The sequence below is a fragment of the Rhinolophus sinicus genome, chromosome 3 (assembly GCF_057876585.1).
Source record: "Rhinolophus sinicus isolate RSI-liver-muscle chromosome 3, RSI-T2T, whole genome shotgun sequence".
NCBI classification, from domain to species: Eukaryota; Metazoa; Chordata; class Mammalia; order Chiroptera; family Rhinolophidae; genus Rhinolophus; species Rhinolophus sinicus.
Genome location: NC_142503.1, coordinates 22,942,973 through 22,960,654, shown reverse-complemented (window position 1 = coordinate 22,960,654; position 17,682 = coordinate 22,942,973). Strand labels below are relative to the sequence as shown.

At 39.8% G+C, this 17,682-nt stretch overlaps 1 protein-coding gene across 2 annotated transcripts in view; it reads right to left on the bottom strand.

The window, feature by feature from the left end:
• Positions 1-2,761: 2,761 nt before the first annotated feature.
• The window catches only part of DNAJC21 (DnaJ heat shock protein family (Hsp40) member C21), a 31,985-nt gene continuing 17,064 nt past the window's right edge, over positions 2,762-17,682 (bottom strand). The window contains exons 10-13 of one of the 2 annotated variants that reach the window (XR_016020603.1): positions 16,317-16,489; positions 13,635-13,710; positions 12,274-12,669; positions 2,762-3,592 (exon numbers count right to left, since the gene is read on the bottom strand). Coding sequence is in view for 1 of the 2 variants with exons in the window: in XM_019737249.3 (XP_019592808.2) it covers positions 12,505-12,669; positions 13,635-13,710; positions 16,317-16,489 (414 nt within the window). In the remaining variant the exon portion in view is untranslated. Of the gene's footprint in view, positions 3,593-12,184; positions 12,670-13,634; positions 13,711-16,316; positions 16,490-17,682 lie in introns of those variants that run through there. The other variant, XM_019737249.3, reaches the window with a different exon arrangement.

Sequence of the window (17,682 nt, the reverse complement as noted above, 5' to 3'; positions counted from 1 at the left end):
GGATAGATCACAAACGCATCATATTGGTTTATTTTTTTTTTAACTTAACATTATACCTTACAGGTCATTTTGTAGTTTGTATAGTAATTTATTAGCTCTTGATGGATACTTAGGTTATTTAGAATATTTTGCTTTTACCAAAAAAAGCTACAATTCAAACCTTTCTACACACGTGTGAATATATCTCCAGGATACATTTCTGGAATTACTGTTTTTGAGTTAAATATTATACACATTTGTAACTTTTATAGCTTGCCTGATTTTCTACACTCTCTCAACAGAGGATGTTTTCAAACTTCTTGAATTTTGTCGTCTATTAAGTGAAAAATTGTGTCTTTTTGCCAGTGTATTTTGATTTCCCTTATTTGAGTGAGATTGAGCACCCATTTTTTAAAGTGGTGTATAATTCTATGCCTTGCTGTTGTCAAGACCTGTGGGGCTGCTGTTCGGGTTGCAATCTCTGTTGTAGCTCATGCTGCCAAAGTAACCAAAGTTAGGTTTTATCACTGTGGCAAAACCACTTCACTATTACAGATAATAATTGCACCAGGTACCGTTGGACTGCTGAGCCTTGGGGGCCCATGATAGAGCACTTTTTTCCCACCTGGGTTCTGCACCAATTGAGAGAAAATGGGTTATAGCAGATGTGCATCTAAATACCAGCTTCATTACCCATCAGCTGAAGGCCCATGTCAACAATGGCTTCCTATCTATTACCAAACCCCAGGGTAGCCACAGGCCTCCTCACCACGCCACCCACCTCCCTGCAGGGGCACAGCCCTTACTGCTCTGCTCCCCTCATTGTGGGCCTGAATCAGACCAGAGCACAGACACTCCACAGGCACTCAGGTCGACCCAAAGGAGAGAAGCACAGAGCCAGACAACCTACACCATTTTCTCTATCAAACCCACAAATCAAATGACCTCACATTGTCCTCTAGGGCATGAGGAGTGTAGGGGCAGAGAGCGGCTGCACAGTTCCGTGCAGCAGGACTGAGCGATGAGTGACTCACCTCCATCATTTGCACTAGTGTAATGCTGCTTTGAGTCTGTCTCCTATAAAGCATGGGAGGGTTGGAGAAAAGTACTAGAAAACTGGTAAATTTCCCTCTTTAAGAAAATCAAAACGGATGTTTCTCTAACTCCAACGCTATGTGATTTCCACCTGGCCGTGTTGATACTGATGGGGGAACTTGTGTTGAATCCAGAGCCTGACGGAAACACTAGGCTAGCACAAAGCTCACGGTTTGGATATGCTGGAGGTTTTAATGGTTCCACTGCTCATCCAGCATGTAGAGAGTGAGTGAGGGTCTCTGTCTGCTGTCATGGAGAGGAGAGCACTCTCATTAGATGTCGCCGTGTTGCGTAAACACAGCCAGGATCTGGATTTCCTCAGTGAGTGCTGTTGGAGCTGAACCATCAGCACAGCTCTGAGCAGAACCGCACTGGGACGCAGCATTTAAAATATCCTGCTAGTGGTTTGCTGCTGCTGTCCATTTTTTTCCACAGAACATAATACGATGAATGGCCAGAGCGCTGTCACCAATCTTCCTCTGTGCATTATCTGAGCTGGCTTGGAATTCGGTTGAGGAAGGATTTCTTAAGCATGTCCTGTGGTTCCAGCACTCTGCCAGGTGTGGTGGAAGAGAGAAAAGGGGGACAGAGGCCCTGTGTGCCCTGTGTTTACAGTCCAGTGGAAGCCTGAGCTTTGTCAACAGGACAGCTGTGCCCCAGGCTGAGTGCTTCGGGCTTCTCAGGCATCACACTTGGATGGAAATGGGTTCTTGCCATCTGCTGCAGCACGGATGGACCTGGAGGGTATTGTGCTGAGTGGAGTATGTCAGACAGAGAAAGACAGATACAATGTGATTTCACTTACATGTGGAATCTAAAGAGCAAAACAAATAACAGGAACAAACTTATATATATACAGAGAACACTTTGATAGCTGCCAGATGAGAGGGGGTTTGGGAATGTGGGTGAAAAAAGAGGAAGGGATTAAGAAGTCCAAATTGGTTGTTACAAAGTTGTTATGGGGATGTAGGGTATAGCATAAGGAATATAGTCAATAATATTGTAATATCTATGGTGTCAGATGGGTACTAGATTTATTGGAGTGATACATGGGAGTGGGTTGGGGGGCAGCGTGAAAAAAGTGAAGGGATTAAGAAGTACAAATTGTTACAAAATAATCACAGGGATGTAAAGCATAGGGAATATAGTCAATAATATGGTAATTACTATGTATTGTGCCAGGTGGGTACTAGACAGGGGGATCATTTCTTAAATTACATAAATGTCTAACCACTGTGCTGTACCCCTGAAATTAATATTGAATGTCAACTGTAATTGAAAAATTAAAAAGGGGGGAGGTGAAGGGCAATAAATGGTCCAAGTTTCCAGGTGTAAAACAAGTTAGTCATCGGGATGTAATGTACACCATAGGGAGTATAGTCAATAATATTGTTATACCGCGATAGTGATGTCAGATGATTGCTGGACATATCATGGTGATCAATTCTTTAGGTCTATAAATGTTGGACTATGGTGTGTACCCCTGAAACTCATATAATATTGTATGTTAGCTACATTTTTAATAAAAATCTTTTTTAAAAAATGAGAATTTGAAGAAGGGGAGAGTGAATATTGAGAAAGACAATAGCCTCTGCCACAATGTGTTTATAGAATGTGCCAGTAATAAAATGTTTTCAACCCTTTATCTCCCGTTTCATGCAGGTGTATTTTCTGTTAGCAAGAAGTAGAATATTAATTTGTTTATTTCTGGATGTTTGAAGGATTTCATGAAAACCATAATAACAAACCCTCGTTACCCACCATGCAGAATTAACAAATGCTAATATTTCCTTCAGATCTTTAAAAAAATGAATTCAAATAAGGTCCCTTTTGTTAACACAGCCCAGTTCCATTCCTCTTCCTCCGTTTTGAAAGGGAATTACTTTTCTGAATGACGTGTTTCCTACTGATGATTCTATTTTCTGTGTAAGTAACATTAACAGTATTTTTCAAAAGTGTTTAAATGGCATATAGTTGATCTTCTGACAGCTCATTTTAATTCAATGTTTTTCAAGGGTTTGCCACGGATATTACTGATCAAGGCACACATTTTAACTGCTTCACTCTTTGCCATCTTTTATCTAGGCCACGACTGATCCATTTTCTTGTTTACAGACATTTAGGTATTTCCAACTTTTCCTAATTACAAACAATTCGGCTGTGAACATCCATGTAGGTCTCCTTGTACACATGCGCATGGGTTCTGGAGAGTACTGCTTCTCAAGCGTTAAGGCGAGTATGAATCTCCTAAGAAATCGTGTTAAGTGCAGATTCTCACTCAGAAAGTCTGGGGTGGGACCTGAAAGTTGCATTGTGTCAAAATTCCCAGGTGAAGCCCATGCTGTTCTGTGCATACTTTGAGAAGTAAGACTCTAGAGTTGTTGGGTCATACGGTGCACATCTCTTCAACTTTCATAGACTCATCAAATTGAACCAATTTTACTCTAAAAGAAATGAAAGTGTTCTATTCTCCATCCTCACCAGTACTTGATCTTGAGACTTTTTGCCTTTGGCCAATCTGAAAGCATGAAACAATTATTAAATCATATTTTCCTGATTATGTGACAATGATCATCTTTTCATATTGACTATTCAAGCTTTTTCTGTTCATGTATTTTACCCGTTTTTCTAAGGCAGCAGTTCTAAGTGTGGCCTTAGGACACTGGGGGCCTTCCTTTTCCAATTTCCTATCACATGAAGCTTGATTTTCTTTGTATTCTTTAACTAAAATATAGAACAACCGACTGACTGCAGAAGCAGATTATGAGAATCCAGCTGCTTTTTGTTAAGCTCGACATTAAAGGTTTTCAAAAACGTACAATGCCTCTCTTCTCAGTAAACTTGTTTTGTATGTTATTTGCCATAATTAATGCACATGTATTATTTAAAATACTTTAAATTCTGTCTTTTAATTTCTAATGCACGAACTCCAACAGACAGAACCTATATCCAAAAAACTCTTTAGGGTTCTCAATTTTTTAAGAGTATAAACGGGTCTTGAGACAAAAAAAGTTTGAGAACTGCTGTATTAATGCATGGCTATCATCTGGTCATTGATTTGTAGGAGGTTCTTTTGTTTTTTAATGTATCCTGGACCCTCCTCCTTCAGTTATATTTATTGCAAACATTTCTCTCTGAGGCTTGTCTCTTTACTTGTGGTGCCTACTGTTCCACAAAAGTTTTCATTTTGATTCAGTCCTATTTTCCTACAGCGTTATGCTTTTGCTAAGGGTACTGTTCCTATTTTGAAATAGAGAAAGTGTCACTGCTTTTATAAAGAACCCCAGCTTTGGCACCAATGAATGAATTATGGAGAGGAAATGGGGTTTCCCCTTTAAGGAGATCAATGTAAAATATGTAGTTAGGTATTTTAGAATATTCTGTTTTGCCTCAGACAAATGAAATACAATGTCGGTGATTCACTAAAAATAATATTTTACCCTTCACATGTTTCTGTTTCCTCTTCAGAAGATTAGGAAGGAAATTCCTATAAAACTTAATGTACATTTAATTCAATATGTACATTTAATTTTTTCAGCAAATATATTAACTGAAAAAAACAACTCATTTAAATTCAACATTTTGTATAAAGCTTTTGTACTTAAAAAGCACTTTCGTACATACTATTTTATTTGACCTTCATAATCCTGTATGATAAATGGGAATGGTATTATTATGGTAAGAACTGTGTTAGAGTTAAGGGAAGTGAAGATCAGAGAAGTAAAAAATTCAGCAGCATCATGCACACAGGATTAGAAATGAGATCTAACTTCCAATCACAACTGATGAAGATCCCTTAAAAATTATGGCTGATTTTTCCTCGTCAGAATAAAAGTAACAAGTAACCCCAATCAATCCTCACGTGAAGCAGGAACAAATTAAATACCTGTGTGGTTGAGACAACAGAAAGCAAGGAAGGTATAATGGGCATTTGCAGGAGTCTCTGGCTTTCAAACTGACTTCTTGGAAGATGACACTTGGACGTCATCAAAATGGTGGCGTGAGGTGAGCCTCTGTAAAGCTCCCCTGGACTTTACAACTAATCGAACAACAATAGCTCCACAAAGGACTCCCTGCACAGCAGACAGGCAAGACGAAGAGGCCCACTACTGAATTCACCTACAGGTGGGCGAATCATGCGAGCGGGGGAGGAGGGAAGGGAGAAGCACGGAAACAGAGCCCTGCGGGCACAGGACGCAGACCTCGCTCAGTGCTCCGAGCTCCCTGCATCCCGGAACTACCGCAGCTGCGGGAGAGGGAAGAACTTGGACTGCTAGGGCTCTGCTCATGGCCCACAGGGCTGAGGGGGCAGCATATAACACAGCTGAACCCAACGTTCATGGCAGAGACCTCGGAGAAAAGACTGAGGGAAGAAGGCTGAAAACGGTGGTTTAAGCCCTCACTGCCAAGCAGAGAACGGAAGCCTTAGGCATTGAGACTAACGGCCCCCTCCCTACCCTCCCAGAGCTCGCCCCGTCCCGAACTGCCCGGTGCTAGAAGCGGAACTATAGCAGTGTCAGATCAAAAGAACAGAATATTTGCTGTTCTGAGAACTGTGGACCGCAGACACAGATTTGCAACCCAACTAGTTCTGGCAAAGGGGAGGGAGCTGTGGAAGCAGGACCAGCTGTGGTGGTGGTTGCTGCCATTGCTCTGGGCCACCTCTCACAACTCACCCCAGCCCTGGCCCCACCTATCTGGGCAGATCCCTGCAGGAGTAAACAGAACTGCTGAAATATACGGGCTCTGAATCTGGTGCAGGAAGAGCTTTGGAACTTCAAAAGCTCTCCGCATATCCACATGGACACTGCGCCCTGTGACCCAGGTGAACTATTAACAGAGGAGAAGCCCGTCTCCCAGGGAATCCCCCCATTGGGTGAGAAGCTGGAATAGTGCAGAGAAAACATAGCACTACCACGTGAGAGAGAAAAAAAGGCTGCAGTTGGAAAGAAAATAAAACATTCTATCAACAAGTACTGGAAAACAAAAGAAAGACCTCTTCCTATCAACTTGTTGCAGAAGCCACTCCTGTAGATGTCTAGGAAGAGAAATAATAAATCAGTAATTGCCATGAATAACCAAGGCAACAAGACAGCTCAGAAAGAAAGTGAAAAGTCTCCAGAAAAGGAACTTAAAGATATGGAAATATGTGACTTAAATGACAGAGAATTCAAGATTGCAGTTCTGAAAAAAACTCAACGAGATGCAAGAAAACACAGAAAGGCAATTTAATGAACTCAGAAACACAATCAAAGAACAACACGAGCATTTTACGAAAGAGACTGAAATTTTACAAAAGAACTAAATAGAATTTCTGGAGGTTAAGAACTCAATAGAAGAAATTAAGAATGAAATAACCAGCTTAGGTAGTCGAGTTGACCAGATGGAGGAAAGAATCAGTGACATCGAAGATAGAAACTTGGAAATTACACAGATGGAAGAAGAGACTTGAGACTTAAAAGAAATGAAAGAACTCTACAAGAATTTTCTGACTCCATCAGAAAGAGCAATATAAGAATAATGGGCATACCAGAAGGAGAGGAAAGAGAGAAGGAAATAGAGAATATATTCAAACAAATTGTTGATGAGAACTTCCCAAACTTGTGGACAGAACTGGATCCTCGAATCCAAGAAGCAAATAGAACACCTAATTACCTCAATCCCAACAGGCCTTCTCCAAGGCACATTGTATTGAAGCTGTCTAAAATCAACGACAAAGAAAGAATCCTCAAGGCAGCTAGGGAAAAGACGTCAGTGACGTACAAAGGAAAGCCCATTAGATCATCATCAGATTTTTCAGCAGAAACTCTATAAGCCAGGAGGGAATGGAACCAAATATTCAAAGTATTGAAAGAGAGAAATTATGAGCCAAGAATAAAATATCCAGCAAAGATATTCTTTAGATACGAAGGAGGAATAAAGACCTTTCCAGACATACAGAAGCTGAGGGAATTTTCTAATACACGACCTGCACTACAAGAAATACTAAAGGAGACTATTCGACCACCATTAACAGGGACAATTTGTGGCAACCAAAACATAAAAAGGGGGAAAGTAAAGGCCTGAACCAGAATATGGGAATGGAGAAAGTAAGCGTGCTGAAGAAAATGGAATACTCTAAATCTCAAACTTTCTTTTACATAAACTTAAGGGTAACCACTAAAAAAAAAAAAAAAATCCAGAACTGAAATATATACTGTAATAAAAGAAGAAACAGAGGGAAACATCATAGAATACCACCACACAGAAATAACAGACAAAGAAACAATGGAGACACAGCCTTACCAAAAAACTAAAGAATGACAGGAAATCCTCACATATCAATAATCACCCTAAATGTAAATGGACTGAACTCACCAATAAATATTTTTACATCTTTAATTTCAATATGTAAATCAACCAGAAAAAAATTATTTCATTTCCTTGGTGGTGAGAGATTTCTTCGGTAGAACTAAAATCTATGCTGACCAGGGAAGAACCCAGTGATCCTATCAGGTCACAGCACAGGACTGTATTTTGAAGGTAGGAAGCAGAAGCCACAGCCTTGACTGAGTTAACAATAGGCAATGAGCCAGAGCTCCCTGTGTCCGTGGAGGCTGACTCAGAACAGAGGATGGATGGAGTCATCATGGAATTCAGGCTTTGATGTGATGGGCATCAAAAGGATAGATGGGCTTTGACATGATGCAATTTCAGGTGATGCAGTGTGGGTGAAAGGATCTGGCCAGTAGGGGGCCCAGAAGCGGTGGGTCAGAAGTTATAAGTTGAATCAGACTCTGCACCAACCACTGTGGGTGTGCTCCCGGTAGACCGTGGTTCTCACACTTGAGCGTGTGTCAGAATGAACTGGTCTGCTTGTTAAAAATGCGAGTTCCCTGACCCAACCCTAGAAATTCTGATTCAATAGAGCAGGAATGGAAAAAAAAAAGAAGAAAGATGACACTTTACTATACAATAACATGTGACTAATATGCCCCCTGGTTCACTAATATTCCTATTCATAATCAAGGACAATTCATTTAGTTCAAATTACAGGAAGGCGGAGAGTGTTCAGATGAAACCTGAGAGGAAAAGATCAAACACAGAAAAACAACTAGTATTTCCCCTGAAGCGACCAAGAAAGGGTGGAGAAAACAATTAGACATAATTAGTAATAGAAGTTAGAGAAAGGAAAGAATGTAAAGAAAATATATGTATCTCTAAATGAAAACGAAAGTAATTAAAAATTAAGGTACAAAAGGATTTTCAAGTCAATCACACAGAATGATCCATATAATCAATACTATCCATGACGCTTTCAGAAAAAACCTTGCCATCAGGGACTTTGTATTTCAGAGATTCCTTCATATGAAGACTCAAAGATATAAGGAGAGAAACAACTTCACTGAAGACATATTTCAAGCTAATGAGTTCACAGTTACTTTCAAAACCAATTAAAAGAAATGCCTACTTGGGGGGACCAACCAAAATAGTGCAGTAGGTAAACGCTGCGTTTATCTTCTCTCACAACCACATCAAAATGACAACTGCTTTATAATACAAAATAACCATTAATGAGAATCGCCTAAAATCAAGCTGAACTGAAGACTTTCAACTAAGGACGTGCAGAAGCCACCTCCAGACTGGTAGGAGGCGTTAGAAATGTGGAACGGGTTGGTCCCACACCGCAAGTGACTATTAAAGATCAGGAGGGATATTTTGGCTGTGAGGGTTTCCCCCCATCCCCAGAGGAGCAAGAGATCCCAGCCCCACCCCAGCCCAGGGTTCCATTGCCAGGGAGAGACGTCCCCATAATTTCTGGTTGTGAAAATCAGCAGAGATTGTGACTGAGTGAAACAAAGGGCAGCTGCACTCACAGGCGCTCCTCTTAAAAGGATTACGTACAGACTTACCCAACAACAGAATCACTCGCTTTGAGTTCCAGCGCTGGGGCAGTAGCTGGAAAGGAGGCAGGGACACATGGTGGGGAAGTGAGTTGTCTGGCTTGGAACAGGGCCTAGAGATGTGGCTTTCTCCTGGAGGGAGGAACTGGTAGAGGCCATTTTTTTCTTTGTTGAGCCTTACCCCTTCCCCACATGTGGACACAGGCAGCTGCCATATCGAACCCTCCACCCTTCATTTACCACACCCTGGTGATTCAAGACCCAGCCCCGCCGAACTTTCCGGCACACCCAGGCCTCTTCTAATGGCTTTTCCATGCAGACTGCCTGCCTTGGCTCAAGCTGCAGACTTTCCTAGGGTCTCTTAAGGTTTGAAGAACCCAGACAAGCAGCATCTGGCTTCACGTGTCCTGTACCTCTGACTGAGCAGCCCTAAGCTTGGCATGGTGACAGCTAGCCTTGGTTTGTAGCTTGGCCTCTCAGGGTGCTTACAAGGATAGCATGGGAGGCAGCCACCTGCGGATCTTTTTGGCTCCTGTCAGGTGGCCCTGGGTGGGGCATGGACTGTGGCTGAACTTGACCTACAGAGGATCCCCTCTAAGGTGGTCCTGGGACTGGCACCCCCAATGGCCAGCTTCGAAACAAGCTGGAGCATTACCCAGCCACCTCCAAGTACAACACACCCAAGGGGTGGATTGGACAGGCACCAGAGTCCTGTTGAGACAGATCCTGCTCTGTAGGATCAGCCCCCGCACAACAACTATTCCACTGTAGTCAAGGCCAGTCCTCACAAGTAGTGAACCCAAGGGTCAGTTCCTCCCTTTGATGCACAATTATTAACCAAGGCTCCACTACAAGAGGAGGGCACACACAACCCACACAAGGGACACACTTGGTGTGTATGGCTCAGGTGACCAGAAAAGACTACGCCACTCAACCCCACAGCACAACTACTACATAAGTCACTCTACTAAGATCAGAAGATATAACAGCCCTACTTAATGCACAGAAACAAACACAGGGAGGCAGCCAAAATGGGGAGACAAAGAAACATAGCCCAAATAAAAGAAAAGAACAAAGCTCCAGAAAAAGAACTAAGCGAAGTGAAGATAAGCAATCTATCAGACGCAGAGTTCCAAACACTGGTTATAAGAATGCTCAGTGATCTCAGGGAGAACTTCAACAGAGAGACAGGAAGCATAAAAATGTAGATGGAAACCATGAAAAAGAACCAGTCAGAAACAAAGGATACAATAATGGAAAGGAAGAATATATTACAGGGAATCAACAGTAGATTAGATATAGCAGAGGATCCAAAACAGCGATGTAAAGATAAGGTAGCAGAAAACACCCAATCAGAACAACAAAAAGAAAAAGAAGTCAAAAAATGGAGGAGTTTAAGGGGCCTCCGGGACAATATCAAGCGTACCAAGAGTCACATTATAGGAGTACCACAAGAAGAGAGAGTAAGGAATTGAAAACCTATTTGAAGAAAAATGACAGAAAACTTCCCTAACCTGGTGAAGAAAGTAGACATATAAGCCCAGGAAGTGCAGAGTCCCAACAAGATGAACCCAAAGAGGCCAACATCAACACACATCATAACTAAAATGCCAAAGGTTAAAGACAAAGAGAGAATCTTAAAAGTAGCAAAAGAAAAGCAGTTAGTTACCTACAAGGGAGCCCCCATAAGACTGGCAGCTGATATCTCAACAGAAACTTTGCAAGCCAGAAGGGACTAGAAGGAAATATTCCAAGTGATGAAAAGCAAAGGCATACAACCAATATTACTCTACCCAACAAAGCTATCATTCAGAACTGATTCAAAGCTATCATTCAGATAAGGAGCTTCCCAGACAAGAAAAAGTTGAAGGAGTTCATCACCACCAAACCAGTATTACAAGGAATCTTAGAGGGACTTCTTTAAGATGGGCGGGGGTTAAGGACTGGTGAAAGCGGAAGGAATTAAGAAGTACAAATTGGTTGTTATACAGCAGTCATGGGGATGTAGGGTACAGCATAAGAAATATAGTCAATAATATTGTAATAACTAGGTATGGTGCCAGATAGGTACTAGATCTATCAGGGTGATAGAAGGAAATGGGGTTGGGGCAGGGTGAAAAAGGTGATGGTATTAACAATTGCAAAGTGGTAGTTAATACAGTATGGGTATATAATCACCAATGTTGTAAAGATCATGTACGATGCCTGATGGGCACTGGGGGATTACTTAACAGACTGTGTAGATGCCTGACCAACGCGTTATACATCTGAAGCTGAAGCAGAATAATACTGAATGTCAACTGTAAGTAAATAATAGGTATATTTTGTCACGAGATGTGGAGGACAACACAGGGAAGACAGTCAATGACAAGATAGTAACGGCTATATAATATGTCAGAGGAGTACTAGCTTGGGGCTTGGGTTATCACATTATGAGGGGTTTAAATATCTAACTATTATGTTGCTTCGTATACCTGAAACTAATAAAAATAAATAAATGTAAAAAAAGAATAACCTATATAATTCACCCTAAGAATTGACTCATCACTGAACATATACTTGATGACCACACTCACATATAAGAACTCTCCATATTTCTTTTGATTTAATATTCATCTTTGCTACAGAATAGGTGGCATAAATATCAGCCCTATTCAAAAATCTTTCATCAAAAAAAATTCTTCTCCCTTGATGTAAAAAACAAAATAAAAAATTTCTGAAAACCGTGAAGGAAAAAAACCCAAAGCAGAATATCCCTTGTTTAACAGTATAAATTCTAAACCATCTGCTACCTCGATCTGTCATGCATTACAGCTGTCACCATGCCTAAGGAAGAAGTGCCATATATATTAATTTGCTTCCACCTCCGTAATTCAAATCAGTAGAAAACGAAAAGATGTATCTTGTTGAAAAATCTCAAATTAAATCAACATAATTATACCTTGGAAATACTATCCTTATAATACAACCATATACAAGTATGTTCCATTGGTTTCTGCCTGTCATTGTCCTTGAGGGAATAAAATACAGTAATCAACAATAGTTAGAAATCATTTTAAAATTAGAACTGAAATCATGGTATCATGTAGAAAAAAATCTATAATGATTTTAAAATGATCTGGAATCTTTGATAGATGATGAAGCATAACAAAATAAAAGATACAAAAAGCAGTGAATCATATAAAAATACTTAAAGTGAAATTCACAAAATAAAACAGAAAGGGGCATTTCTATGTGTTAAAATAATTTAATTCTCCCCATACATTTTTGTCCACGAGACAACAGAAATCAAGAATGCATACCTTACAATATTTACCTGTTTTGAGATATTCAAGTCAATTCAGATGGCAAAAGTAGAATTCAGTCACTAATGAAATGTTTAAAAATATATATTAAATGAAAAAAATGTTTTTACAAGATAAAAAATAATCTTCCACAATGCAATAAATTGCATATCACTGAAATTTTAACTCTTTAGATGATATCAGTTCAGTTTTTGGTTTCAAAATCTAGAGACAATCACAAAGAAGAAGCATTGGCAGAATGTCTATCTGTTTTTACGTTTCTCTTTCTTGCCCCGACTGCTTGTTACACTGTTTAAAGAAGACGATGAAGGTGCTCTTGCATGACCTGTGGTCTTTAGATGGTCAAAAAGTTTATTCCGGGATGGAAATTCACTATGGCAGGTTGTACAGCTGATAAGAACATCATTCTGAGAAGAGGGAAAAAAATCACAAATAAAAGCCAAGTGTTAATATCTGAGAGCAGTTTTTTATGTTTTCATGTCAAGATCAAATATCAAACAATTGCCAAAGAAAGATCTAACAAAATGGACAGCTACTGAGACGGACTCAACAGAGGCAGGTGTTCCTGGAACCTAAGTCCCAATAACCAACACCATCGACTTTAAGAGACCTGAGACATTCAACAGCATGTACCACGTGGACTACACCAAGGCTTTAGATTTCAAAGTAACAGAAAACAGAATAGTAACTGTTCTGGTAAGGGCTGATATTTCCAATATGCTATTTTTTAAAGAAAAGAAAAATGATGTGACAACATGGATAGACCTAGAAGGTATTATGCTAAGTGTGATAAGTCAGACTGAGAAGGACAAATACCATATGATCTCACTTATATGTGGAATCTAAAGACAAAATAAATGAACAAACAAAACAAAAACAGACTCATAGATACAGAGAACAAACTAATGATTGCCAGAGGAGAGGGGAGCTGGGTGAAAAAGGTGACGAAATTAAGAAGCACAAATGGGTAGTTACAAAATAGTCATGAGGATGTAAAGTACAGCATAGAGAGTATAGTCAGTAATGTTGCAAAAACTATGTAAAGTGCCAGATGGGTACTAGACCAATTGGGGGAATCACTGCATAAATTATATAAGTGTTTAACCACTATGTTGTATATCTGAAACTAATATAGACTAATACTGAATGTCAACTGTAACTGAAAAAACTAATTAGGAAATAAATGACAGTAGCACATACATAAATTCCACATCTGTCCAGGGAAACTGTTGATGGAGCCACAACTATGCAGCAGGTGCAGAAGGGCTCACCAAACACACATTTACATCTTTAGAATGAGAATTACGAATTTAGATTATATTGTTTAAACAACAAGATCCACTGAACACATGTCAGCATGATTTTAACCTACCACTGTCTGTGGTTCGGCAGGTACTTTGACAGATTTTTTCGTATCTTTGGCTTTCTTTCCTTTGGGTTTAGGAACACTGGAAAATAAGTGAAAGAATTCAGCATAATCTAATAATAATGTACCCCTTTTAATTGTCATTTTGCTCCCAAGAAGACTCAAAAGAATGACATGCACTTTAAAGGCTAATTAATGGCCAAATTAATTAATTTTAACAGTTCAAGTGAACAGCTTTAAAGAACAACTTTAGAGATCACATTAGGTATCAAATTTGACACAAAAATTAAGGGATTTACTTAAAACAGTTGAAACATAAACTAAAACAAGGCCCCTAAAATTCTCTGAGCTTTTATACGGTGTGTTTTAGTTAAAAAAGCAAGCACTTAATACTCCATTTATTGAAGCAAACCATTTCGCACCCAAGCAGCAGTACTCAGAAATACTCTGACATTAAGTGTGGCTCCCCCAAAACACAACTTTTGAACCTGATCCAGTCTATGACAAACATTTCAACAGTTCCACAACAGAAGAAAAATAAACACACTGTAATACACGTCCATAAAATTAAATTTAACACGATGAATTTTCTTTTATTAAAAGATTATGTCCTTTCTGCTGATCCGGTGTGTACCCACCCCACCCAAGTACCCTTTAACCCAGAAAGTGCCATCCAGTATAGTCCTGAACAATAACTCCTGAACGTTTCTCTACTCAATTTTCTATATGCATTTTAATTTTCCTTATTCATTGCATACATTTATGCTAACCAAATTCTTAGGGTAAAATCTGAGTGCAACTATACTTCCAGAACAGAATGGGTTATAATGAGTAAATTATGATAATGCTGCCATACTATTCTTCAAGAGTCTGCATTAAGTTAAATGGCCTATACAGGCACACCTCATTTTATTGTACTTGACAGATGTTGTGTTTTTTACAAATTGAAGTCAAGACCCTCCACCAGTAAAAAGGTTACGACCAGCTTTATTGCGGTGGTCTAGAACTGAACCCACAGTATCTGTGAACTGTGCCTGTACCTTTAAAAGATGCTGATTAGGAGTGTTAACATAACATTATGCAGTATTCAGACAGCTTTGAAAGCATCAAGAAAAGGACACAATGGCATATAAGGCTACAGATTAACATTTACTAATTTACATAATATCATCACAGATATGCTACAAATATATCCAAGGAAATTTAGGGTAATATTCCTGAAGAACAATTTATCATATTATGAAAGACAGCTACATCTCTGAAGCTAATATCTAAGAGTTTCATTTTTTAAAAGTACTCTAGATACACACGTTTTCTAATGAAGAACTTCCCACTAGGTGGCCAGCATCAGTGCACGGTAGGGAAGCAGCAGAGGGACCCCACAGAAAGGTACTGGAGTCAGGTCACCTGGTGCGTGTACGTGTGTGTGCGTGCGCGTGTGTGCACCTCTATCCCAGCACTGCCACTCAACAGTGAAGAAATCATTTGAATTCAAAGTCTTACTTTTAGCAATGAGAACCCTTTTTCTTCCCAAATGAACTCCCATGTCAAAATAACATGGAAAACAAATGGAAAAATGTTAGCTCTAGATAAAGGAGACAGTCAGGGTTCTGGAGCTGCATCCTTTGGTCCACCCCTCACGCCCACAAAGCAGCTCCCAAGGGACCTGTACAGGTGCCTTAGGCCCCACAGAGCTAGCTGACCTGGGTGCCTTCAAGGAGTCAGGCAGACAGGGATTAAGTGCCAGCTTTTCCACTTACCAGCTTTTGTTCTCAGGCAAGTCACTTAACCTGAGAGTCAGTTTCCTCATTTGTAAAACCAGAACAAACATCTAGCATCAGAGTGGTGTGTAACTTCCCCCTCCAGCTTTCAGCTCTCCCAAGCTCCTGCATTACCGGTTGGTACAGCCACAGCCCTATGCTAGGCCCCAGAACTTGCTTCTCTCATTTATGCCACCTAAAGCCGGGGCCCCTAAGTACATTCCCCGCCCCTTCACTGCTGCCCCAGTGTTAAGCATTTCCTACTTGACTGTCATTTGAACTGTTTTACTTGGTCCTATGACAACAACACGAGGCTACTTACTCTTCAGATCTTTCCTCTTATTCTGCTATAGAGGAAGAGAGGAGGAGGGGGACGAAAATGGCCCACAAGGAGAGGAAGAAGAATACTACCTCCCGTGACTGAGACCTTCCCCTCACCAACCATGACGGGCTGGGGCGGCACCAGGATTCCAGGCTTCCTTTGAGCCAGAAAGCCCCAAGCTCTGGGTATTATCCGCATGTGGTCAGTGGGGCTGAACACAGAATGACTGTCACAAGCATGGAGATTCGGTTAGTCACGCTCCCAGCGAGTGGGACATAGCCTCATCGGTGCTCACGAGTGCCACGGATTTACTGATCCAGGACAAAGCAAGAACCTTGGTAGGATAAGGGAAACAAAAACTGGATCAAAGTAGCTTCTTTCTGATTCTGGCCATGTTGTTGAAATGTCATAAGCACATCGCTCTAGCATTCTCTTTCCAACACGCTTCATCTGTGTATACACATGTACCTACGTCTGGGTTTACAAACAAGTCACAGATACATCTAATTTACCCCATCAATCATGGAAAAGGAGAGTCTATTTGACATATGAAAAATATCCTGACAACCAATATTAAGTAAGTAGAAACACGCACCTCTGACTTACCTTTTAGCTTCACTTTTTGCATCATCACACAGTTCGACAGTCTCTGTGACACTGACATTTTCTTGGGGACTAGCTTCCATTTCTTTGGCACTGTCATGATTTAAGCTGGTATCTTCTGGTTGAAACTTTACTCCTTCTCCAGTTCCATTTTCATTGAAATTATCATCATAATTCTAGGTTATAAACATGTATGCATTACAAAAGAAATACTATAATAATACTGGCTACTTATTGCCAAATAAACATTGATAACATCCTGTGCACTCCGGTTGGAGTATGTCTTCACGAAATTAAGAAAAAGGGTAGACAATAATTTAAGAACATGAATGCTCATTACAGAAATACTAAATTTGTGAAAAATTGGAAGCAGTCCAGATAGTCAATAAGTTGAATATATGAAGGAAAATTATGAAGCTCTTAAAAATCATGTTTCCAAAAGATAGTGATCCAATTATGTGGAAAATACAACATAGCAAAAGTTGAAGAGAAAAGATTATACGTAACATCTGATCACTATTTAATTCAACATTAAGTATTATCTATAGGCAGAATTAGGGATATTTATACTATTCTATATTTTCCAAATAATCTGCAATGAGCAACTATTCCTTTTATAGTCAGGAAAAAAATAAGAAAAACAACACATAGGCATTATAAAAGGAAGATGCATGGCAAATTATCTTCATTAAGTGTGAGTATTTTGTTGCTTTGGGTAGCATATTGCCACACTTGTTTCCTCCCTTACTCTGTTCTGCACACACTTTTCCCCTCTGACCTAGGAAAGTAAGGTGCAGGCATGACACTTCGCCATGTTTCTCCTAAGAACAAAAACTTTCTCCTACATATCCACAATATCCTCTTCATACACAAGAATGTAACACTGATATTATCTGTTACACAATCCATATTCATATTCCAATAATGTCATTTTTTTATAACCCGAGTGGATATAATCAAGGATCGTATGTTGCATTTGGTTGTTATATCTTTCTAATCTCTTTTATTCCTTCATTTTATTTTCTTTCATGATATTGAAAATTTGATGACTGTTCTGTAGAATTACCCATAGTTTGGCTTTGTCTGACTCTGTCCTCATGATTAGATTCAGGCAAAACATTTCTAGCAAGAACAGTATAAGGATAATGCTGTGTTCTTCTCTGTATGTTACATCAGAAGGCAAAATGTCACTTTGTTCCATTTTTCAGCCATTAAAGTCTGGTCATTTGGCTAAGGTGGTATTGCCAGACATTTCCTAAGTACCTTTTTCCTTTCTTAGTAAGTTGTGCAGTGCTACTTTGAGATTGTGTGACCACCCTGTTCCCTAACACCTATTCACCCAATGGATCTGGTACTCACTAGTGATTCT